The 24,321-nt window shown below is 46.7% G+C and overlaps 1 protein-coding gene across 2 annotated transcripts in view; it reads right to left on the bottom strand.

Annotated features, from left to right (window-relative positions):
* The window catches only part of LOC110488657 (dedicator of cytokinesis protein 2), a 141,584-nt gene that overhangs the window by 112,596 nt on the left and 4,667 nt on the right, over positions 1-24,321 (bottom strand). For both annotated transcript variants that reach the window (XM_036942766.1, XM_036942765.1), the window contains exons 10-17: positions 24,078-24,181; positions 23,613-23,793; positions 21,057-21,154; positions 20,864-20,953; positions 20,103-20,203; positions 14,243-14,377; positions 2,533-2,641; positions 2,234-2,304 (exon numbers count right to left, since the gene is read on the bottom strand). In XM_036942766.1, the coding sequence (XP_036798661.1) occupies positions 2,234-2,304; positions 2,533-2,641; positions 14,243-14,377; positions 20,103-20,203; positions 20,864-20,953; positions 21,057-21,154; positions 23,613-23,793; positions 24,078-24,181 (889 nt within the window). The remainder of the gene's footprint in view (positions 1-2,233; positions 2,305-2,532; positions 2,642-14,242; positions 14,378-20,102; positions 20,204-20,863; positions 20,954-21,056; positions 21,155-23,612; positions 23,794-24,077; positions 24,182-24,321) is intronic.

Raw genomic sequence — 24,321 nt, 5'->3', positions numbered from 1 at the left:
TAACTGAAAAAGTGTATGAGGTCTTGAAAAAAATAACAAATTGAATTGAAAGTAAGGGGATATCGGTGAACACGTGTTGTGGTCAAGGCTACGATGGCGCCAGTGCAATGAGTGGAGTTTACTCAGGTTACAGAAGCACCTATCAGTCTGAGTGCCTGATCGTTTATCGAATCAGATATTTGAAGCAGTTGAAATTACACATGTAATTCAGAAGCAGACATTAACTGCCATTCTGACCTGAGCAGGCTCGGGAGAGAAGAGAGTTTATGAGCTATGAGATTTATTTTAGTGGTGTAAAGTACTTAAGTAAAAAAATACTTTAATGTACTACTTAAGTTGTTTTTTGGGGTATCTGTACTGTACTTTACTATTGATATTGTTGACTACTTTTACTTCACTACATTCCCAAAGAAAATAATGTACTTTTTACTCCATACATTTTCCCCCGACACCCAAAAGTACATGTTACATTTCGAATTCTTTGCAGTACATGAAAATGGTCCAATTCACACACTTATCAAGAGAAAATCCCTGGTCATCCCTACTGCCTCTGATCTGGCACTCACTAAACATAAATTATTCATTCGTAAATGATGTCTGAGTGTTTGGAGTGCGCCCCTGGCTATCCATACATTTTAAAAACAAGAAAATGGTGCCGTCTGGTTTGCTTAATATATGGAATGTGAAATGATTTATACTTTTACTTTAGATACTTAAGTATATTTTAGAGGCTACACTTACTTTTGATACTGAAGCATATTTAAAACCAAATACATTTAGACTTACACTCAAGTAGTATTTTACTGGGTGACTTTCACTTGCGCTTGAGTCATTTTCTATTAAAGGTATCTTTACTTTTGGGTACTTTTTCCACCACTGACTGAGTGTACAAAACATTAAGAACAACCCCCCCTAGCTAGACCTTGTGAAAACAGATGAGCCAAACTCGCGAACTAGCGACGGACACTAATGACGAGACAAGGTGCTGTCACCCTCAGCCCGGAATCCAATCAAATAAGAATTAAATGAGCCAGTTACAAAGTCTTGGCAGCTTCTTAGGGAGATTGAGCATGGGGGCGTCCATTCTGCAGATACATTTATTAATGTGGTTGACACAGTACTTTCATTAGCTAGATGAACAACAAATTAAATGATAATGCCAACCACTTTTCAGACAGTAGAGAGAGCTGATCCGTGGCGCATCGCGTGCTAATTAGGCTCTCTAATTTCAATCTAATTACAAATTGAAAAATCATGCTATTGTATTATATAAGGCTGTCTGTCCTACAGAGGCCCACGTCCCAACCCTCCTAGGCGCGGACCTGCTGGGTGTTTGTGTTCATTTATTAAACCAAAGTTATGGCTCTCCCGTAAGGACCCAGAGCACTGCAAAAAAGCGTTGAAATATCACCATTGAGATCTTTAGGGCATTTCTTCCTAGAGTCACTGTTAAGATTATTGTTTGTGGTTCGTTGAGTCTACAGTACATCACCTTGATTGTTGGTGCGTATGTGTTTGGTCTGTTCTTGCCACTATCATTCTGGTGCAGGTGGCCAGGTGTTTTAGGTAACACCTCCATGACATTGTGTTGACACTCAACCACTCCAGAGATACAACAGACCAGACAGGTTTGGACTGTCTGAAACAGAGTTCCACACACCCAGAAAAAAACACACACCCCCACACACATACACACACACACTCACCTCAGAGAGTCTCAGACACAGGTCACGGGAAGGTCAGGCCTGAAATAAAGATGTTGTGGTTTGCTGGAACCAAACGTCTGTCTGCCATAAGGAGACTCGAGACCCATTTCATTATAAAGCTAAAAGGTCTGGGGATGTGGTAGAGTCACATCTATGTTCATTATGAGTACTGTAAAGGCAAGGCTGTCTGTCTTTGAGGGGTTCATGAAAGGTTAATGGAAGATGTGACGAGTCACTGTGAGTTAAAGAGAGCTGGGGAATAAGGTTGTGACCTTGGTAGAGGGCTGGGAGACAGAGACAGTGTTTTAGACTGTTTTGTTTTGTTGGGTTTTTGTGGAGACAACATTATGAGACAGTTATCAGCCAGAGGGACGGGGGGGGGTCAGAGGGGAAGTTAGTGGACGTTAGGTACAGGTGACTGAGGTGAGAGACACGTCACTTCACGTTGCACCCTGGGAAGGCTCTGAGCGATGTTGACAGCGGTTCTATTTACTATTCCTATGGAGGCGGCAGAGGATAGCACTCACCTCAGGAGTTTGGCGTCAAACACTGTCTCCACATCCTGCAAGACTGTGGGTAGGTACTTCAGCGCAGCCACCTGGAGAGAGAGACAGAGAGAGACCGACAAAGAGAGAGAGAGGCAGAGAGGGAGAGAGACATGCACATGGATGGGAAAGAATCATAAAACCTGAAATCGGGACAAATGAGGTCATATCAATAAATGAGCAAGGTAAAAAAAAAAAGATGGAGAGACAGAGAAATGTACTGTAGAGCATTAGGAGAGGAGAGATGAGGAGGAGAGAGGTAGAGAAGTTGGAGTGTTTACCTGCAGCAAGACTGTTGTGTTGTGGTCACTCCTCATTAGTTGGTTGATGGACTCGAACAGTCTCCGTAGAGATTCCTCAAACTCTTTCTGCTCCTTCCCTTCATACAGCCTGGAGAGAGGGGGGCAGGGGGGGGAGGAAAAGGGGAGGAAAGAGGAAGAGAGGGGGGCACGGTTAATGTCTCCAACAGGATTTAAAAAGGGAAGGTGTACCAAAAACGCGCTACATTCAGCATTACTACGTAAGCCTGCTTGTTAGTCCCAAAAATGTACTCAGATCTATACAGACACGAGTGCTCCCTTTTCTTTCCTTTCTGGGGTAACGAATACTTTTAAGGACTTACGTAGTTCTAGTTGGCTGTTGTTGGGGGAAACGGAAGGAGTAAGGAGGCTAGGTCACATGGAGGCTACGTCAAACTAGACAGAGGAGACTTTACAGTACACAACCTCTACCAGATACTGACAGTAGAGTACCATCTCTGAATACAAAGCTATGCCAAGTGTTTCATGTTGTATCTTGTTTCACCTTGTGTCCCCAACAAAACATCACAATCCTTAAAGTTGTCTACTCCTCCCTTTCTATTCTTTGTTAAACTCCTCTATCTATCCCTACCGTTGTAACTAATGTTTTCTCATTACTCTCCTTTCGTCTCGCTCCTCCTCCCCAGCCCTCCATCCCTCTTCCTTCCTACATCTCCTAATGTCTCACTGTAATTCTGTGGTAAATGTTAATTGCAAGCACGAGTCGTGGGTGCTTGGGGGACAGGGATTACAGCAGGGATCATCAACTAGATTCAGTCGCGGGACAATTCTTTTCTTGTGCGGAAGGTCAGGGGGCCGGAACATAATTACAAATCATTTGTACACTGCAAATTGACCGCATGAAGCCCTTACAGATCCAATATTTTGACTAAAACATAACCGTATCAAACCGTGCTTACATTTCTATATGATATACAGTACCTTCAGAAAGTATTCACACCTCTTGAGATTTCGTTGTGTTACAGCCTGAATTGAAAACTAAATAAGGCTTTTTGTCACTGGCCCACACACAGTACCTCATCATTTCAAAGTGTAATTATGTTTTTAGAAATGTTTAGAAATTGTTTTAATTTAACTTTTGTTTAACTAGGCAAGTCAGTTAAGAACAAATTCTTATTTACAAGGCGGCCTAACCCGGGCCAAGCCCAAGCCTGGAATCAAACCTGGGTCTATAGTGATGCCTCTAGTACTGAGATGCAGTGCCTACGACTGCTGCTCCACTCAAGATCCAAAATGAATTACATATGAAAAGCTGAAATGTTGTGAGTCAATAAGTATTCAACCCCTTTGTTATGACAAGCCTAAATAAGTTCAGGAGTAAACTTGGCAAGTCACATAAGTTGCATGGACTCACTCTGTGGGCAATAATAGAGTTAATGTCCGCACCCTCAGCGGAAATCTAATTAGCATGATAGAAAAATCCCCATCAAAATCTGTCTGTTTAAACTCAAACAATCTGTTTTGCATGAACTGCGTCTCAATCCACCACATCTGCCAATGGCGGCCTTCCGCATCTGCGGTGGAAGGTGGCCGAGCTACAGCGATGTTTGCCAGACCCCGAGACATCGCGAAAACGTCTGAATCGTCCAAACAGTTTGGGCTACACACCAATATGGAAAGGTGAGACTCTGACGAACACATACAGTTAGAGACACCTACTCATTCTAGGGTTTTTCTTTATATTTACTATTTTCTACACTGTAGAAAAAAATAGCAAAGGCATCAAAACGATGAAATAACACACAAGGAATCATGTAGTAACGACAGTCCATCATTACTTTAAGACAATCCAGATCATTTCAAGTATTTAGAAAGTTTCTTCAAGTGCAGTCGTAAAAACCATCAAGCACTATGATGAAACTGGCTCTAATGAGGACCGCCACAGGAAAGGAAGATCCAGAGTTACCTCTGCTGCAGAGGATAAGTACATTAGAGTTACCAGCCTCAGAAATCGGCAATTAACTGCACCTAAGATTGTTTCACAGAGCTCAAGTAACAGACACATCTCAACATCAACTGTTCAGATGAGACTGTGTGAATCAGGCATTCATGGTCGAATTGCTGCAAAGAAACCACCACTAAAGGACACCAACAATATGAATAGACTTGCTTGGGCCAAGAAACACAAGCAATGTACAGTGGACCGGTGAATTTTTGAAAATGTTTGATTTTTGGGTCCAACCGCGTGACTTTGTGAAAAGCATAGTAGGTGAACGGATGATCTCTGCATGTGTGATTCCCACTGTGAAGCATGGAGGAGGAGGTGTGATGGCGTGGGGGTGCTTTCCTGGTGACACTGTCTGTGATTTATTTAGAATTCAAGGCACACTTAACCAGCATGGCTAACACAGCATTCTGCAGCAATAAGCCTCATCTGGTTTGCGCTTCGTGGGATTATCATTTGTTTTTCTACAGGACAATGATCCACCTACAGGCTGTGTAAGGGCTATTTGATCAAGAAGGAGAGTGATGGAGTGCTGCATCAGATGACCTGGCCACCACAATCACCGAAACTCAACGCAATTGAGATGGTTTAAGATGAGTTGGACCGCAGAGTAAAGGCAAAGCAGCCAACAAGTGCTCAGCATATGTGGGAACTCCTTCAAGACTTTTGGAAAAGCATTCCACCTCATTCAAATCAAATCAAATTTCATGTAAATTTTATTTACATGAAGCTGGTTGAGAGAATGCCAAGTGTGTACAAAGCTGTCATCAAGGCAAAGGGTGGCTTCTTTGGAGAATCTAAAATATGAAATACATTTTGATTTGTTTAACACTTTTTTGGTTACTACATGATTCCATATGTGTTATTTCATAGTGTTTGTCTTCACTATTATTCTGTAATGTAGCAAATAGTGAAAATAAAGAAAAACGCTTGAATGAGTAGGTGTGTCCAAACTTTTGACTGGTACTGTATATGCCGGTTGTTTTGCTTTAGGATGCCCACAAGCCTCAGCTGAAGGTAGTACCAGTTTAGAAAACGTATGGATGTATACACTGAATGCACTAAATATTAGGAACAACTTTTTCCCCTCAAACAGCCTCAATTTGTGGGGGCGGGGACTCTACAAGCTGTCAAAAGCATTCCACAGGGATGCTAGCCAATGTTGACTCCAAAAGTAAAAAATTATTTCGCCTTCCTCATATTAAGCAAACCAGACGGCACAATTTTCTTGTTTTATTATATGGCCAGGGACACATTTCAACACTCAGACATCATTTACAAAGGAAGCATTTATGTTTAGTGAGTCTGCCAGATCAGAGGCAGTAGGGATGACCAGGGATGTTCTCGTGATAAGTGTGTGAATTGGAAAATGTGTCTGTCCTTTAGGGTGAAAATGTTTCTGTACTTTTGGGTGTCAAGGGAAAATGTATGGAGTAGAAAGTAAAGAATTTTCTTTAGGAAAGTAGTGGAGTAAAAGTCAGAGTAAAGTACAGATAGCCCCAAAAAAACGACTAAATACTTCAAAGTATTTTTACTTAAGTACTTTACACCACTGGTGGTGGAGCATTCTTGATACACACAGGAAACTGTTGAGCATGAAAAACCCACTTAAAAATGTTGTCTTGCCCATTCACCATCTAAATGGCACACATACACAATCCCTGTCTTCTTCCTCATGTTCTTTGGGTTTGGGTTGGCGGATCGCATCCAACTTAAAGGTGCATACACCGCCACCAATTGTACTAAAGTGTGAGGCCAGTCCCGGCCTACCTACATTCAATTATCTTCATTATTCCTGTTCCTTAAAGAAAAGAATAACACCACCAACTAACTCTACACCTACATACCACTATTTCATGAAAATATAAATCACCCAATTAACTATTAAAAATCAGTAAAATGCAGTAAAATCTCATACACCCAGGTACATCTATGCTGTTGCCACCTACACTCATTAAAAACCCACTACCCCATTCCACTACTTTGACCCTATTAAAAAAAAATTTTTAACCTTTATTTAACTAGATAAGTCAGTTAAGAACAAACTCTTATTTACAATGACGGCCTACCCCGGCCAAACCTGGACAACGCTGGGCCAATTGTGCACCGCCCTATTGGACTCCCAATGTAGTGATGCCTCTAGCGCTGAGATGCAGTGCCACTCGGGAGACCTATCTGCTCCTGCCCATGCCAACAGCCTAGGAGGACGGGACACCACCCCTCAACACACCCTGTAACTCATCCTAAGTTAAATCTCGTATACCCAACTATTTCTCTGCAGCTGCCACCACAACATCTATTTTCTGTGATTTACTTTCCATTTCTATGGTACAGTTGATAAACATAGCTCTGAACGTTAAGAAGACAACCTTACTGAAGCATAACTCACTCGTTACCCTATCCCTCTGTACTGGCAAAAAGCTATTACTTACTGGGGTCACAATCCATGTCTCAATTGTCTCAAGGCTTAAAATGACTCATTTTACCTGTCTCCTACCCTTCACACACTGACTGAAGTGAATTTAACAGGTGACAAGGGACCTGGGACCTTCTGTGACAAGGGACCTGTCAATAAGGGACCATAGCTTTCACCTGTATTCACCTGGTCAGTGTATGTCACAGAAAGAGCAGGTGTTGCTAAAGTTTCTTTACACTCAGTCTATATGGAGGTATACTGAACAAAAATGTAAAATTAACATGTAAAGTATTGGTCCCATGTTTCTTTAGCTGAAGTAAAAGATCGCAGAAATATTCCATATGCACAAGAATCTAGTTCCCTCAAATGTGCACAAATTTGTTCACATCCCTGTTAGTGAGCATTTCGCCTATGCCAAGATAATCCATCCGCCTGACAGGTGTGGCATATCAAGACGCTGATTAAACATGATCATTACACAGGTTCACCTTGTGCTGGGGAAAATAAAAGGCAAGATGTGCAGTTGTCACACAACACAATGCCACAGATGTCTCAAGTTTTGAGAGAGCGTGCATTTGGCATGCTGACTGCAGGAATGTCCCCCAGAGCTGTTGCCAGAGAATTTAATGTTGATTTCTCTACCATTAGCCGCCACCAACGTTGTATTAGACATTTTGACAGTGCGTCCAAACGGCCTCACAACCGCAGACCATATAACCATGCCAACCCAGGACGTCCACATTCAGCCACACTGATGAAAGAGTTTCTGACCAAACTGTCAGAAACCGTCACAGGGAAGCTCATCTGCGTGTTTGTCATCATAACCAAGGTCTTAACCTGACTGTAAATACTCACTTTGATGGCTACTGGTATGCTGGAGAAGTGTGCTCTTCACGGATTAATTCCATTTTCAACTGTATCGGGCAGATGGCAGACAGCGTTTATGGTAGCGGTGGGGTTATGGTATGGGCAGGCATAAGCTACGGACAACGAACACAATTGCATTTTATCGATGGCAATTTGAATATACAGAGATACCGAGACGAGATCATGAGGCCCATTGTCGTGCCATTCATCAGACGCCATCAACTCATGTTTCAGCCCAATAATGCATGGCCCAATGTCTCAAGGATATGTACACAATTCCTGAAAGCTGAAAAGTTCCCAGTTTTTCAATGACCTGCATTCTCAACAGACATGTTACCCATTGAGCAAAGTTGGGATACTCTGGATTGACGTGTACGACAGCGTGTTCCAGTTCCTGCCAATATCCAGTAACTTTGCACAGCCATTGAAGAGTAGGTCAACATTCCAAAGGCAACAATCAACAGCCTAATCAACTCTATGCAAAGGAGATGTGTTGCGCTGCATGAGGCAAATTGTGGTCGCACAAGATACTGACTGGTTTTCTGATCCACGCTCCTACCTTTTTTTTAAGGTATCTGTGACCAACAGATGCATATCTGTATTTGTATCTGTATCTATATCTGTATCTGCATATTAGGCTGTAATTTATTTATTTCAATGGACTGACTTCGTTATACAGTGAATTCAGAAAGTATTCAGACCCCTTTCCACATTACAGCCTTATTATAAAATCTATACATCAATCTATACATAATCAATCTATGCAGCAGAGAACTGGAAGGAAAGGCGGCCAAATGAGGTGTTGGCTTTAGGGATGATCAGTGAGATACACCAGCTGGAGCGCGTGCTACGGATGGGTGTTGCCATCGTGACCAGTGAACTGAGATAAGGCGGAGCTTTACCTAGCATGGACTTGTAGATGACCTGGAACCAGTGGGTCTGGCGACGAATATGTAGCGAGGGCCAGCCGACTAGAGCATACAGGTCGCATTGGTGGGTGGTATAAGGTGCTTTAGTAACAAAACGGATGGCACTGTGATAAACTGCATCCAGTTTGCTGAGTAGAGTATTGGAAGCTATTTTGTAGATGACATCACTGAAGTCGAGGATCGGTAGGATTGTCAGTTTTACTAGGGTAAGTTTGGCGGCGTGAGTGAAGGAGGCTTTGTTGCGAAATAGAATGCAGACTCTAGATTTGATTTTAGATTGGATATGTTTGATATGAGTCTGGAAGGAGAGTTTACAGTCTAGCCAGACACCTAGGTACTTATAGATGTCCACATATTCTAGGTCGGAACCATCCAGGGTGGTGATGCTAGTCGGGCGTGCGGGTGCAGGCAGTGAACGGTTGAAAAGCATGCATTTGGTTTTACTAGCATTTAAGAGCAGTTGGAGGCCACGGAAGGAGTGTTGTGTGGCATTGAAGCTCGTTTGGAGGTTAGATAACACAGTGTCCAAGGAAGTATACAGAATGGTGTCGTCTGCGTAGAGGTGGATCAGGGAATCGCCCGCAGCAAGAGCAAAATCATTGATATATGCAGAGAAAAGAGAGTCGGCCCGAGAATTGAACCCTGTGGCACCCCCATAGAGACTGCCAGAGGACCGGACAGCATGCCCTCCAATTTGACACACTGAACTCTGTCTGCAAAGTAGTTGGTGAACCAGGCAAGGCAGTCATTGGAAAAACCTAGGCTGCTGAGTCTGCCGATAAGAATATGGTGATTGACAGAGTTGAAAGCCTTGGCCAGGTCGATGAAGACGGCTGCACAGTACTGTCTTTTATCGATGGCGGTTATGATATCGTTTAGTACCTTGAGCGTGGTTAAGGTGTACCCGTGACCGGCTCGGAAACCAGATTGCACAGCGGAGAAGGTATGGTGGGATTCGAGATGGTCAGTGATCTGTTTGTTAACTTGGCTTTCGAAGACCTTAGATAGGCAGGGCAGGATGGATATAGGTCTGTAACAGTTTGGGTCCAGGGTGTCTCCCCCTTTGAAGAGGGGGATGACCGCGGCAGCTTTCCAATCCTTGGGGATCTCAGACAATACGAAAGAGAGGTTGAACAGGCTGGTAATAGGGGTTGCGACAATGGCGGTGGATAGTTTCAGAAATAGCAAAGGGTCTGAATATAAATAAAGGTATTTCTGTTTTTAATTTTTAATAAATTGACAAAAATGTATAAAAACATGTTTTAACTTTGTCATTATGAGGCATTGTGTGTAGAAAAAAATGATTTAATCCTTTTTTTGGAATTCAGACTGTAACACCAAAAAATGTGGAGTAAGTCAAGGGGTATGAAAACTTTCTGAAGGCACTGTACCTCTCTATTATGCACAGGAATACTTTAGAACAGATTTCCAAATTTAAAATTACTTTGAGACAATTTGCTGCTATTTTTTTTTAAAAAATTTTACTTGAGGGGTCAAATTAAATAACCCGAGGACCGAATATGGCCCGCAGGCCACCAGATGGTGAACCCTGGATTAGACTGTGACACACAGGGTTATTACCACATAACTCTGAGAGTACCGGGCGGCGTTATGATTACTAAAGCATTGTCTTTCATAATCCCCCTGTGTGGCTGAGTGCACACACACACAGACACACACACACGCACAAACAATGGACATACAGTGCCTTGCAAAAGTATTCATCCCTTTGCCGTTTTTCCTATTTTGTTGCATTGCAACCTGTAATTTAATTAAAACTTCTTAGGGCTATGCCCCTTTTTTCTCAATTTCCTGCCTAAATGATGTGCCCAAAGTAAACTGACTGTTGCTCAGGCCCTGAAGCAAGGGTATGCATATAATTTGTACCAGTGGAAAGAAAACACTTTGAAGTTTGTAAAAATGTAAAAAATTATGTAGGAGAATATAACACAATAGATATGGTAGGAGAAAATTCAAAGAAAAACCAACCAGATTTTTCTTTGGAGAGAGTCTACCCTCTTAGAATGGTAAGTAAAAGGTATTATTGACAATTAGCTCCCTGGATGCAATTCCTATGGCTTCCACATGGTGTCAGCAGGTTTCAGGCTTGTAACTTCAAAAACAAATAAAAAAAATAACAGTTTTAGTACAGGGACACAGTCTTGGAAATTCGTGTTTGCGCGCCATGAAGACAAGGCGCACTTGCTAAAATCGGTTTCCTATTGAACATACTTCTTTCAGTAAGAAGTATTATGGTTTGTTTACATTTCAGAGTATTTGTGGAGTAAATAGAAACGTTATTTTATTTTATCTAACAAAATGACACTACATGTCATAGCTGGAACCCTTTGGATGACAAATCAGAGGAAGATTTTCAAAAAGTAAGTGAATATTTAATCGCTATTTGTGAATGTATGAAACCTATGCCGGTGGAAAAATATTTTGATGTGGGGCGCCGTCCTCAAACAATCGCATGGCATGTTTCGCTGTAATAGCTACTGTAAACAGGACAGTGCAGTTAGATTAACAATAATTTAAGCGTTCAACCAATAAAAGACACTTATATGCACCTAAATGTTTAATATCCATTATTTGTACGATTATTTATTTGAATTGCTCACCCTCCAGTTTCACCGGAAGTTGTCGCTAGTGGGACTCCTATCCCAAACAGGTTTTAAATAGATTTTTATTTGGATTTCATGTAATGGACATGCACAAAATAGTCCAAATTGGTAAAAATAACTTGTAAAAAAAAAAAAAAAAAAAATGTTTTAAGTGGTGCGTGCATATGTATTCACCCCCTTTGCTATAAGCCCCTAAATAAGATCTGGTTCAACCAATTACCTTCAGAAGTCACATAAGTAGTTAAATAAAGTCCACCTGTGTGCAATCTAAGTGTCACATGATCTGTCACATGATCTCAGTATATATATCACCTGTTCTGAAAGGGCCCAGAGTCTGCATCACCACTAAGCAAGAGGCACCACCAAGCAAGCGGCACCATGAAGACCAGGGAGCTCTCCAAACAGGTCAGGGACAAAGTTGTGGAGAAGTACAGATCAGGATTGGGTTATAAAAAAATATCAGAAACTTTGAACATCCCACGGAGCACGATTAAATCCAATATAAAAAAATGGACAGAAAATGGCACAGCAACAAACCTGCCAAGAGACAGCTGCCCACCAAAACTCACAAACCAGGCAAGGAGGGCATTAATCAGAGAGGCAACAAAGAGACCAAAGATAACCCTGAAGGAGCTGCAAAACTCCACAGTGGAGATTGGAGTATCTGCTTTACAGAAGAGTCGCCAGAAAAAAATAAGCAAACATGTTTGGTGTTCGCCAAAAGGCATGTGCGAGACTCCCCAAACATATGGAAGACAGTTCTCTGGCCAGATGAGACTAAAATTGAGCTTTTTGGCCATCAAGGAAAACGCTATGTCTGGCGCGAACCTAACGCCTCTCATCACCCTGAGAACAATGAAGCATGGTGGTGGCAGCATCATGCTGTGGGGATGTTTTTCATCGACAGGGACTGGGAAACTGGTCAGAATTGAAGGAATGATGAATGGCGCTAAATACAGGGAAATTCTTGAGGGAAACATATTTCAGTCTTCCAGAGATTTGAGACGGGGACAGAGGTTCACCTTCCAGCAGGACAATGACCCCTTCCAGTACGATATTTTGTGAGCTTGAGGAACCTGTTTTTGCCTTGTTTTCCTTTAGCATACTGCTAAAGTAACACTCGAGTGGTTTAAGGGGAAAAATGTAAATGTCTTGGAATGGCCTAGTCAAAGCCGAGACTTCAATCCAATTGAGAATCTGTGGTATGACTTAAAGATTGCTGTACACCAGCGGAACCCATCCAACTTGTTTGTTTCACAATAAAAAAAATATATTGTATCTTCAAAGCTGTAAGGCATGTTGTGTAAATCAAATCATACAAATCTCCCCAAAAAATCAATTTTAATTCCAGGTTGTAAGGTAACAAAACAGAAAAAAATCCAAAGGGGATGAATACTTTCGCAAGCCACTGTAGCTATGACGCACACACACACACACACACACTAAACAGTATATATTTTAGACTCCACCGCAGACAATCATGACAGCCGGGTATAGGGTAGACACATTGCAATCCTATGCTAACCCGATCCCAACGACACAACGTACATGTGTGCAACAGATATCTCTGACCCCAGTGGCATGTTCCTGTCTGGATATCTGCACCCTTTTACCCCTGCAGGCTCCTGTAGAATAGTGGTAGAGTGGAGTGTACAGTAGAGTAGGGCCTCATAATCCTGGGCCTAAAGCCCTATGGACCCTATCAGAGAACAGCCTGGGACCAGGCGTTGACCCTAACACTGCTCACCCTGATAGCTACTGTAACTCTACTGCTACCCATATGCACCATTCACCGCCATGGGACAACAGAATGAATGGGCTACTCACACCAGATGGACAGGAGACGAGGAGAGACGAGGAGAGACGGAGGGAGGGAGGGGGGGGGATAGAGGCCAGAGGGAGATGGAGAGCTAAGAAAGAGGCGGTAAGATGAACAAAGAGGGATAAATAAAGAGGTGTGACTGAGGACGGAGGAAAGTTATAGAAGGGGAAAGAAAGGTAAAAGCAAGGTTTAAAGAAAGAAGGGATAGGGCAGAGAGAGAGAGAGAGAGAGAGAACATCTAATACATTCTCTACTTATAGAAATCTGAACTATCGGAACTAGGACTTGAGAAACTTCAGATTCAAACTGATAAATCATTGATGAGTGTAGGATATGAACAGTACTACAGATTAAGCTACAGGACAGTACTGCATGCGCTGCTCTTGAATACTGAGTATCTGGCTTAGGCTACCCATATGGGATGAGTTACGTAGACTTGAATTTCAGAAAGTTTCAACTTTCTTTGAAGTAGTTTGGCAGACCTGAGATTGAAGAACTGGAGCAACCCATCGTTCTAGCATCCCTCCAGGGAGAGCAGTGACGAATACATATGCATTGCATATGGTTTCTGAAACTATTTGAAAAGCCAACAGACACCACACACGTCCCGAAACAAGCAACACAGCCCGAGCCCTTAGAGCCTGTGTTCTGCTACTAATCTGTCAGGATCAAATGATATGATGTTATTAATTAATGTTGTTTCTGATTATCATATGGAGCCTTCAGAAGAGTTGACGTATCATACGTCTCTGTGCGGCAGCGTCTCACCTCTATCCGCAGCTGCTCGTTCAGCACTGGGTCTATTTTGTCATTAGTGTTCATTGAAAACGCCACTTCATCATCAACGCTTGTGAGCAACATTAGTTGCTGCAATCAGCGTCTTTCAGATCAAGCTGTCTTTGGGAATTAGCTCGGTAATGTACAAGAGCGTAAACAAGAGTGTCCATGTGTGTATGTGTCTTATGTGTGTTGTGCGTGTGCGTGTGTGGACTGTGTGCATGCTTTTAAGAGTTAGATTACACACACACGCGCACACACACACACACGCGCTCGCGCGCGCAGACTCACTGGGAGTAGAGCATGCGTGAGCGGACGATGAACTTGAAGATGTACTCCAGGGCTTTGAGGGTGCGGAGGTAGTTTTCACACTGCTCCCCTCGACTGGACACATCCAGATACCTCTTCAACACCGACATCAACTTCCTGAGAGGGGGCAGGTGGGAGGTGGGAGAGAGAGAGAGAAAAAAAAGAGTAGACAAATCTTAATTTCAAAGTGTTAATTAAAATGTTCATAACACAAACACACCACAGCACACTGGGCCCAGAGGACGAGGTTTATGTCCCATAGTGTTCCCAAAAATGTGCATGGGCTTGTTGCCTAACTGGATTTAAAACAATCAAAGCCTCTTAAACAATAACAGTCCTTTTATAAAGGTCTGGAATTATTTCCCTTTCTTTTTTTTCAGAAGGATAAAGACAACAACAAAAAAAGTCCATAAGTGTAAGATAATCTGAGGATGACATTGGGTGGCCTCGTATTTAGACAACAGAGTTTTATATAACGGCATGGCTAGCACTGGTTAAGCTTCTGTTTTGACCCCTTAGGGAGACACATTGAAACAGCTGATGTGAATTATTACGCGGATGGCACTGTTCTCTACTCAAGTAGCGGCAGCTTGACTTTGGCTTTTGAAAAAGCTCAAAACAGCTTTTAACGTCATTGAACAGAATCTGTACGGCTTGTTCTGAATTCCTCTAAAACAAAATAAATGGTATTTTCCAACGCTAAACACTCTGAAAACCCAGCCAGGTCACCTGTCATAAAGTCAGAATTCGATGTCCCCATCCATGTCTGAGGACGTCGGGTGATGACGCGGAAACCGGCCACTAGGGGCAACGGCGAGCAGTGTTACCTTCAAGTAGGTATGACTGACATGGTTTTCAAACAAACTCTCAGTCTCATGTCTGCCTCTGGTGCCAAAGGTTGCATGTTTGAATCCAGCGATGGAAAGTTGTTTTTGAGATGTTTTTTTTTTTAGCCTATCCCAAACCGTAACCCTTACAAATTTGGAGTTAATGCCTAAACCTAACCTTATGATGTTTGGAACCACTTCGAAATTTGACGATTGAGAAACATGACCGAATGTTTAATTCTGACGTGAGACTGTGAGAGCTTGTTGGTAGACCATGTCATTACTACCTTGGAAGGAAATTCCATAGAGCATGTCAAGACGTACAAATATCTGGGAGTTTGGGTGGGGTTTGGATGCGCACTGTGTTAAGAAGCAGTGCGGCTTGGTTGGGTTGTGTTTCGGAGGACGCATGGCTTTCGACCTTCGTCTGTCCCGAGCCCGTACGGGATTTGTAGCGATGAGATAAGATAGTAACTACTAACAATTGGATACCATGAATTTGGGGAGAAAATTTAATACAAAATAAAAAAATGAATATGTTTATATTACCGGCATAAGGCTTGTTTTTCCTCTGAGGCCAGAAAAAAGCTGGTATGGTGTTCATTCCTGTCTGTCTTGGACTACAGTGATGTAATTTATATGCAGACCCCAAGCACTACCCCGAAGACACCATGTATCATGGGTAGGTTTATTACCAACCAAAAGCATCTGACACACCACTGTGATCTCTAAAGTGCTGTTGGCTGGTCTTCGTTGACTCTACGTAGGCTTAAACGTTGGTCTACTATGATCTATTAGGCCATTTTGGGAAAACTGCAGCTTTATCTCTGTTCTTCTTTGATAAGGTCTTAAAAATAAATACCAGTCACGGTCTCACTCTTACTTACATTTAACGGTTCCTAAAATCAGATCATGGCAAATGGTGTTTTAGCTGCTCAGCTCCGTGGTCTTGGAATTCTCTCCAGACCAGCTGGAAACTCCAGGGTCTTGTTTAAAAGTTTGGTTGACTCACATGTTACGGAGGAATGTGATTGTCAGTAGGACTTGATTAGGTGGTACATATGCTAGACGTTTTTCTATCTATGATGTATGTTTTTTGTAATTGAATTGTATGTGTGTCTATGTCAAAACATACACTATACATTTTATTTTATGGTGTGTCTCTGTCTGTAAGTTGTTAGTGCATCTGATATTTGTCTGAAACATTGTTCCCCCCTGCTGCTGTCTTGGTTGGACCAGGTCTCTCTTGAAACAAACGATTTTATCTTAATGAGACTAATCTGGATAAATGAAGGTTCAATAAAAAGTAGGGAGAATCCTGTTTTAACACAGATTGGAGAGCGAGATGGGGGGGGCGAGGGACGAGGGCGGGGAGAGCGAGATGGGGGGGTGAGGGACGAGGGCGGGGAGAGCGAGATGGGGGGGGCGAGGGACGAGGGCGGGGAGAGTGAGATGGGGGGGCGAGGGATGAGGGCGGGGAGAGCGAGATGAGGGACGAGTGCGGGGAGAGCGAGATGGGGGGCGAGAGGGACGAGGGCGGGGAGAGCGAGATGGGGGGGCGAGGGATGAGGGCGGGGAGAGCGAGATGGGGGGGCGAGGGACGAGTGCGGGGAGAGTGAGATGGGGGCGAGAGGGACGAAGGCGGGGAGAGCGAGATGGGGGGAGAGGGACGAGGGCGGGGAGAGTGAGATGGGGGGCGAGGGATGAGGGCGGGGAGAGCGAGATGGGGGGGAGAGGGACGAGGGCAGGGAGAGCGAGATGGGGGGAGAGGGACGAGGGCGGGGAGAGCAAGATGGGGGGGCGAGGGACGAGGGCAGGGAGAGCGAGATGGGGGGGGAGAGGGACGAGGGCAGGGAGAGCGAGATGGGGGGGAGAGGGACGAGGGCGGGGAGAGCGAGATGGGGGGGCGAGGGACGAGGGCGGGGAGAGCGATATGGGGGGCGAGGGACGAGTGCGGGGAGAGTGAGATGGGGGGCGAGAGGGACGAGGGCGGGGAGAGTGAGATGGGGGCGAGAGGGACGAGGGCGGGGAGAGCGAGATGGGGGGGCGAGGGATGAGGGCGGGGAGAGCGAGATGGGGGGCGAGGGACGAGTGCGGGGAGAGTGAGATGGGGGGCGAGAGGGACGAGGGCGGGGAGAGCGAGATGGGGGGGCGAGGGATGAGGGCGGGGAGAGCGAGATTGGGGGGCGAGGGACGAGTGCGGGGAGAGTGAGATGGGGGGCGAGAGGGACGAGGGCGGGGAGAGCGAGATGGGGGGGCGAGGGATGAGGGCGGGGAGAGCGAGATGGGGGGGGCGAGGGACGAGTGCGGGGAGAGTGAGATGGGGGCGAGAGGGACGAGGGTGGAGAGAGCGAGATGGGGGGGCGAGGGACGAGGGCGGGGAGAGCGAGATGGGGGGGCGAGGGACGAGGGCGGGGAGAGTGAGATGGGGGGGCGAGGGACGAGTGCGGGGAGAGTGAGATGGGGGGCGAGAGGGACGAGGGCGGGGAGAGCGAGATGGGGGGGGCGAGGGATGAGGGCGAGGAGAGCGAGATGGGGGGGCGAGGGACGAGTGCGGGGAGAGTGAGATGGGGGCGAGAGGGACGAGGGCGGGGAGAGCGAGATGGGGGGGAGAGGGACGAGGGCGGGGAGAGTGAGATGGGGGCGAGGGATGAGGGCGGGGAGAGCGAGATGGGGGGGAGAGGGATGAGGGACGAGTGCGGGGAGAGTGAGATGGGGGCGAGAGGGACGAGGGCGGGGAGAGCGAGATGGGGGGGCGAGGGATGAGGGCGGGGAGAGCGAGATGGGGGGGCGAGGGATGAGGGCGGGGAGAGCGAGATGGGGGGGCGAGAGGGACGAGGGCGGGGAGAGCGAGATGGGGGGGCGAGGGACGAGGGCGGGGAGAGCGAGATGGGGGGGCGAGGGACGAGTGCGGGGAGAGTGAGATGGGGGCGAGAGGGACGAGGGCGGGGAGAGCAAGATGGGGGGGAGAGGGACGAGGGCGGGGAGAGTGAGATGGGGGGCGAGGGATGAGGGCGGGGAGAGCGAGATGGGGGGGAGAGGGATGAGGGCGGGGAGAGCGAGATGGGGGGGCGAGGGACGAGGGCGGGGAGAGCGAGATGGGGGGGTGAGGGACGAGGGTGGGGAGAGCGAGATGGGGGGGCGAGAGGGACGAGGGCGGGGAGAGCGAGATGGGGGGGCGAGGGACGAGGGCGGGGAGAGCGAGATGGGGGGGCGAGGGACGAGTGCGGGGAGAGTGAGATGGGGGCGAGAGGGACGAGGGCGGGGAGAGCAAGATGGGGGGGAGAGGGACGAGGGCGGGGAGAGTGACATGGGGGGCGAGGGATGAGGGCGGGGAGAGCGAGATGGGGGGGAGAGGGATGAGGGCGGGGAGAGCGAGATGGGGGGGCGAGGGACGAGGGCGGGGAGAGCGAGATGGGGGGGTGAGGGACGAGGGCGGGGAGAGTGAGATGGGGGGCGAGGGATGAGGGCGGGGAAAGTGAGATGGGGGCGAGAGGGACGAGGGCGGGGAGAGCGAGATGGGGGGGCGAGGGATGAGGGCGGGGAGAGTGAGATGGGGGGCGAGAGGGACGAGGGCGGGGAGAGCGAGATGGGGGGGCGAGGGATGAGGGCGGGGAGAGTGAGATGGGGGCGAGAGGGACGAGGGCGGGGAGAGCGAGATGGGGGGGCGAGGGATGAGGGCGGGGAGAGCGAGATGGGGGGGCGAGGGACGAGTGCGGGGAGAGTGAGATGGGGGCGAGAGGGACGAGGGCGGGGAGAGCGAGATGGGGGGGCGAGGGATGAGGGCGGGGAGAGCGAGATGGGGGGGCGAGGGACGAGTGCGGGGAGAGTGAGATGGGGGCGAGAGGGACGAGGGCGGGGAGAGCGAGATGGGGGGGAGAGGGACGAGGGCGGGGAGAGCAAGATGGGGGGGGGGCGAGGGACGAGGGCGGGGAAAGTGAGATGGGGGCGAGAGGGACGAGGGCGGGGAGAGCGAGATGGGGGGGCGAGGGATGAGGGCGGGGAGAGCGAGATGGGGGGGCGAGGGACGAGTGCGGGGAGAGTGAGATGGGGGGCGAGAGGGACGAGGGCGGAGAGAGCGAGATGGGGGGGCGAGGGATGAGGGCGGGGAGAGCGAGATGGGGGGGCGAGGGACGAGTGCGGGGAGAGTGAGATGGGGGCGAGAGGGACGAGGGCGGGGAGAGCGAGATGGGGGGGAGAGGGACGAGGGCGGGGAGAGCAAGATGGGGGGGGGGGGCGAGGGACGAGGGCGGGGAGAGATAGATTGAGAGCATGGAGAGAGAGGAGAGGGAGAGGTGGAGTGCGCGATTTTGAGAGCGACGGGGAGAGACGTCAAGAGGGAACGAGAGAGGGATAAAGTGAGAATGAGAGAGAGAGAGTACATGTTGCCTTGGCACGTCATGCCAATAACGCAATTGAAATCGAATTGAGTAGCAGAGAGGCGAAGGTAAAGTTGAAGTTAAGACTCAGTGAGCCAAGTATTCTGGCCAGCCTTGAGTAAAGTACCACGGTCTAGTAATCCACCTTATCCTGGCTTATCCGTCCATTGGCTTATCCGTCCATTGACTTCTACTGCAAACCTACAGGCACAGGTCCTATGAGCCGTTCTAGCTAATTACTCAATGGCCTACAGGCACACAGCATTCACAATGACATACAATTAATGCACTACACCCAGCATCAGCACAGCTTCTTCAATAGTGACCCTTCACCTGAACCCAGCACCACCATCTGGCCTACCATCACGTGGAACCATTGTGATAATGATGACATACTGTATATGCACTGTCAGTCAACAGTGGAAAATCAATGTGCACGTCATGTCCTGTGGAAATGTCACTATGAGTGTGGCATGAGGAGTCGTTATCGATAGGGCCTGCTGCTTTACCTCCACAGTCTGACTATCAATGTGAAAGAGGAGTTCAGCCACTCCTGAGGCTGCCTCTGAGAGACAGTGAGACTGGCAGACAGGCGGAGGGGAAGAGGAGGGGTTGGACACAGGAAGTAGTACTGACTTGTATGCCAGCGTGGCGCTGAAGTGCTGTTTAATGTAGGCCTCCAACACCGTGTTGAAATGCTGGAACTTCCTGTCTGCTATCAGGCCAATGATATAGATCTGAGAGAGAGAGAGAGAGAGACTACATTGTTACAACACTGTATATATATATATATATATGACATTTGTAATGTCTTTATTGTTTTGAAAGTTCTGTATGTGTAATGTTTACTGTTAATTTTTATTGTTTATTTCACTTTTGTATATTATCCACCTCACTTGCTTTGGCAATGTTAACACATGTTTCCCATGCCAATAAAGCCCCTTGAATAGAGAGAGAGGAGAGAGAAAGAGAAAGAGAAAGAGAAGAGAAGGAGAGAGAGAGAGAGAGAGAGAGAGAGAGAGAGAGAGAGAGAGAGAGAGAGAGAGAGAGAGAGAGAGAGAGAGAGAGAGAGAGAGAGAGAGAGAGAGAGAGAGAGAGAGAGAGAGAGAGAGAGAGAGAGAGAGAGAGAGAGAGAGAGAGAGAGAGAGAGAGAGAAGAGAAGAGAAGAGAAGAGAAGAGAAGAGAAGAGAGAGAGAGAGAGAGAGAGAGAGAGAGAGAGAGATGTGCCTCACTGGCAAAATGACACACAGACAAGCAACAAGCAGGAAGACATGTCTATTCCGAAGGAGAATGACAGAGCCATAAGGACAGAGATCGACAGACTGACAGACAGAGATAAGAACAGTGACAGAGAATACCAGACAGAGACAAGAACACACACACACGCACACACTCACCAGGGCATCGAACACTAGGATGTCATAGTCGTCAGTCTGGGAGTGTTCCATCATGATGGTGAACAGAGCATCCAGAGTGTCCTGGAGAAACTACACAGGGAGGGGAGATGAGTCCATAAGATGACACACACACACACACAAACAAACAAACAAACACACACAAACCCAAATAACACACACGAACAACACACACCTTGACAACCTGCTCTCCGTCGATGATCTTGAGTTTCTCCAGGTTTTCTTTGAGGAGCTCAGGACGAGTCCTCCACTTCAGTAGGCCCAGCAAACCCACTGAGCAGGAGAAAGAAGAAGACAAAAAAACATCAATCTATCCATCCACCTTCCTGTCCTTGATTCACGGTAAACCCGGCCAGCACACCCGCAACAATCATTGAATCAATCATCCGTTGTTCTGGGGGCTTGAAGCCTAATAACCGAAGCACAGGAACTCCAGTTGGCTGCAGTGGTGTAGTGCTGTTTTGTATGGTGCCGGATCGCCCACATTTAAAAAAAAAAAAATTCTCAATCACAGTTTGTACCGGAGGAAGTAGCCTATTGTCTTTTTAGAATATGCATCACATGCATCCTTCACATGCAATGCCTGCCTACGCCCAAAGATACTGTCTCAATAAATGTTTCTCATTTTAAAACCCTCAAACACTAAATTGGGCATTCCTCATTTCAAAATGCGCCATCTGTCAATCGTGGATAATAGCAGGCTACTTCTCGTTTTAGTGCTGAAACATCCCAACTGCATTTGCATGCCAATAATTTGATCTCAGTTCCATGGGAATATGCATTTAGACCTATCCTGTTGCCTAGTCACTTACCCCTACCTACAGTATAGATCCATACAGTAGCTACCTTAATTACCTCGTACCCCTGCACATTGACTCGATACCGGTACCCCATCTTATTTTTTACTCATTGTGTAGCTACACTCTCAATGGGATTGTAGTGACTGTGTTGACATCAAAATCGGGGGTGTGAACTACGTTTCTTTTCAAGCGTTGATTGACATGATAATGGTCCGATAGTATTGGAGAAAAGTTTTAAAAAACGGACCCCTCCGACGCTGTACGTTACAGCGTGACGTGTCATGGCGTAACGTACAGCACACATAAAGCAACTGTCTTATCTAATCATGCAGAGATGGGCATCATGAAGGCCTAGTTATTTATTTTGTTAGAAAGGGGAGAAATTGTGCTTTACAATGGTATTGATATTACAGTTGATCTGGAAGCATTACGTTTTTTTGGTTGCTAAAATAAAGTCAATCGTACGGACCAGTGCGATGTACAAAAGTGAGTTAGTTCACGTTAAGCATTTCACTGTTAGTCTACACCTGTTTTTTTACAAAGCAGGGCTGAACATGGGGCTCCGCTACCACCACCCTTCATACCTCAGCACTAGCAATCTCATTCTCTACTTGTGCATCTGTTTGGTCAAGGTCGTCACGCACACACACGCACACACACACACGCACACACACACACACACAAACAAATGCCACTATGGAACACTACGATCCACCCTACTACCCTGGCTCCCTGTCCTGGCAAACATCCCCCCTTCCACATATCTGGAGACTCGAAACTACCCACAAAACGATTGAAAAAGTCTGCAACGTCCCACACCTACAGCTCCGCGAGGAGCTCCTCAACCAACCAAAGATACGCCTCCCCGCAGGAAAGACCATTTGGAAAGACCCACCCACTGACGACTTCAACAAAAGTGGACACAAGAATGGGAGTCACTCGACCTGACAAATAAGCACCCAATCAGTACCCCCTCACCACAGGCCCCTGGTTTCCACCTCCCCAGGAAGGAATGGTCCACCCTCAATAGGTTCAGGACTGGCCACGACCCATGCCTCGCCACGACCCATGCCTCGCCAACCTCCACTGATGGGGCATAAAAAGTAAGCCCCCTAAGTGCCTGTGGGGTGGAGCAAACCATGCACCCCATTCTTGAAATCTTTCCTATCCATACACTCAGCGGAAGCAACCGCTTGGCCCAGGTACTTTGCATTCGCTAAGTGAATAATAGATCTCTAATGTCTTTCAAAGAGAAGAAAGTTAGCAACATTGCTAATATAGCTAGCTGCCAAAGTTGAACTAGCTAGCGATATTAGCGATTTGATTAGCTGTAAACACTTCGTGACATTTATAAGGTATGGTTAACAAAAACAATTGGCAAATGCTGGTTTGACAATATTGTACAGCTTGTTTGTTAATCAAACGTGTTGTTTTGAATTAAAACTGCTCACTAGGAGAACATTTCAATGGCCTTCATGTATAAAACTTTTACCCAGCATGACGCTGTGTGTGTGTGTGTGTGTGTGTGTGTGTGTGTGTGTGTGTGTGTGTGTGTGTGTGTGTGTGTGTGTTTGTGTGTTTGTGTGTGTGTGTCCTTGCGTGCCTGTGTTTGTGTTTAAAAAAAATGTATAAGCACTTGCATCTGGACTGGTGATTAATACTGCAGCACAGTGATCATTTCAATGATGGACTGTCTTCCTCACCAACAGCTGTTACACAGCACCTGTATGGCAAGACCATCACTGTGTATGGGGGAAGCGTGTGTGTGTGTGTGTGTGTGTGTGTGTGTGTGTGTGTGTGTGTGTGTGTGTAGGACAAAACTATGACATCCCTCCCACATTGTTCTAATCTAGAACATACTCAGTCTGTTCTGAGTCGTCGTCGCCCCACCCACCACACACACACACACACATACACACATACACACACACCGTTCTGGGTGAGTTTGGTGGAGCAGACGAGGGTTGAGACGGTGAAGCTGTCTCTGGAGCTGACAGACAGGACTCCTACACTGCTGCGACTCAGTGTCCCCCCCTTTGGAACGTCACCCTGGTTTCGCGTAGAGGGCTGGGACAGGTACGAGTTCACATCCTCCATCCTCTTACTGTCCCCCTAAGAAAGAGAGGGGGGGGGAGGGGAGTAGAGGCCACAGTTTAGTTTGGGAGTGAGCGCTTAATCAATAATTCCAGTTCATTTGTCAGGGAATCTCCAATGACTTAGTTTAGCCTATTCAGTCAGTTGTGAATTGATAATCACTCAGTGTCCCTGGTGATTTGGCTATGACTCAGACGTGATTCAATTCTCCAGTTCTTTCAGCTGTGAATCAATAATAATTCAGTTCCCTTGGCTATTTGACTGGGAATAGTTGTGTGAATCAGAGTTGATTCAGTTCTGACCTTGAAGACAACCAATTCATGAAGTCCATCCTGCAGCACTGTTCCATCCGCCTTCATCAGATGAACAAACGCCATGGCAAAGTTCTTCTCACTCTTATCCTTGGCTACAGAAAGAGAGACGACGGGGGAGAGACAGACCTAAGGTCATTTATTTAGTAGAGGTACGCAATGCCCCCTGTCACATTGCTTTCACCCCTCCAGTCCAATCAGCTCAGCGGTTAAGAAAGTAAGGAAGCAATGGGAG

Source organism: Oncorhynchus mykiss, chromosome 14 (genome assembly GCF_013265735.2).
Source record: "Oncorhynchus mykiss isolate Arlee chromosome 14, USDA_OmykA_1.1, whole genome shotgun sequence".
NCBI lineage: Eukaryota > Metazoa > Chordata > Actinopteri > Salmoniformes > Salmonidae > Oncorhynchus > Oncorhynchus mykiss.
The sequence above is the reverse complement of the archived record's forward strand: the minus strand, read 5'-3'. Positions and strand labels throughout refer to the sequence as shown.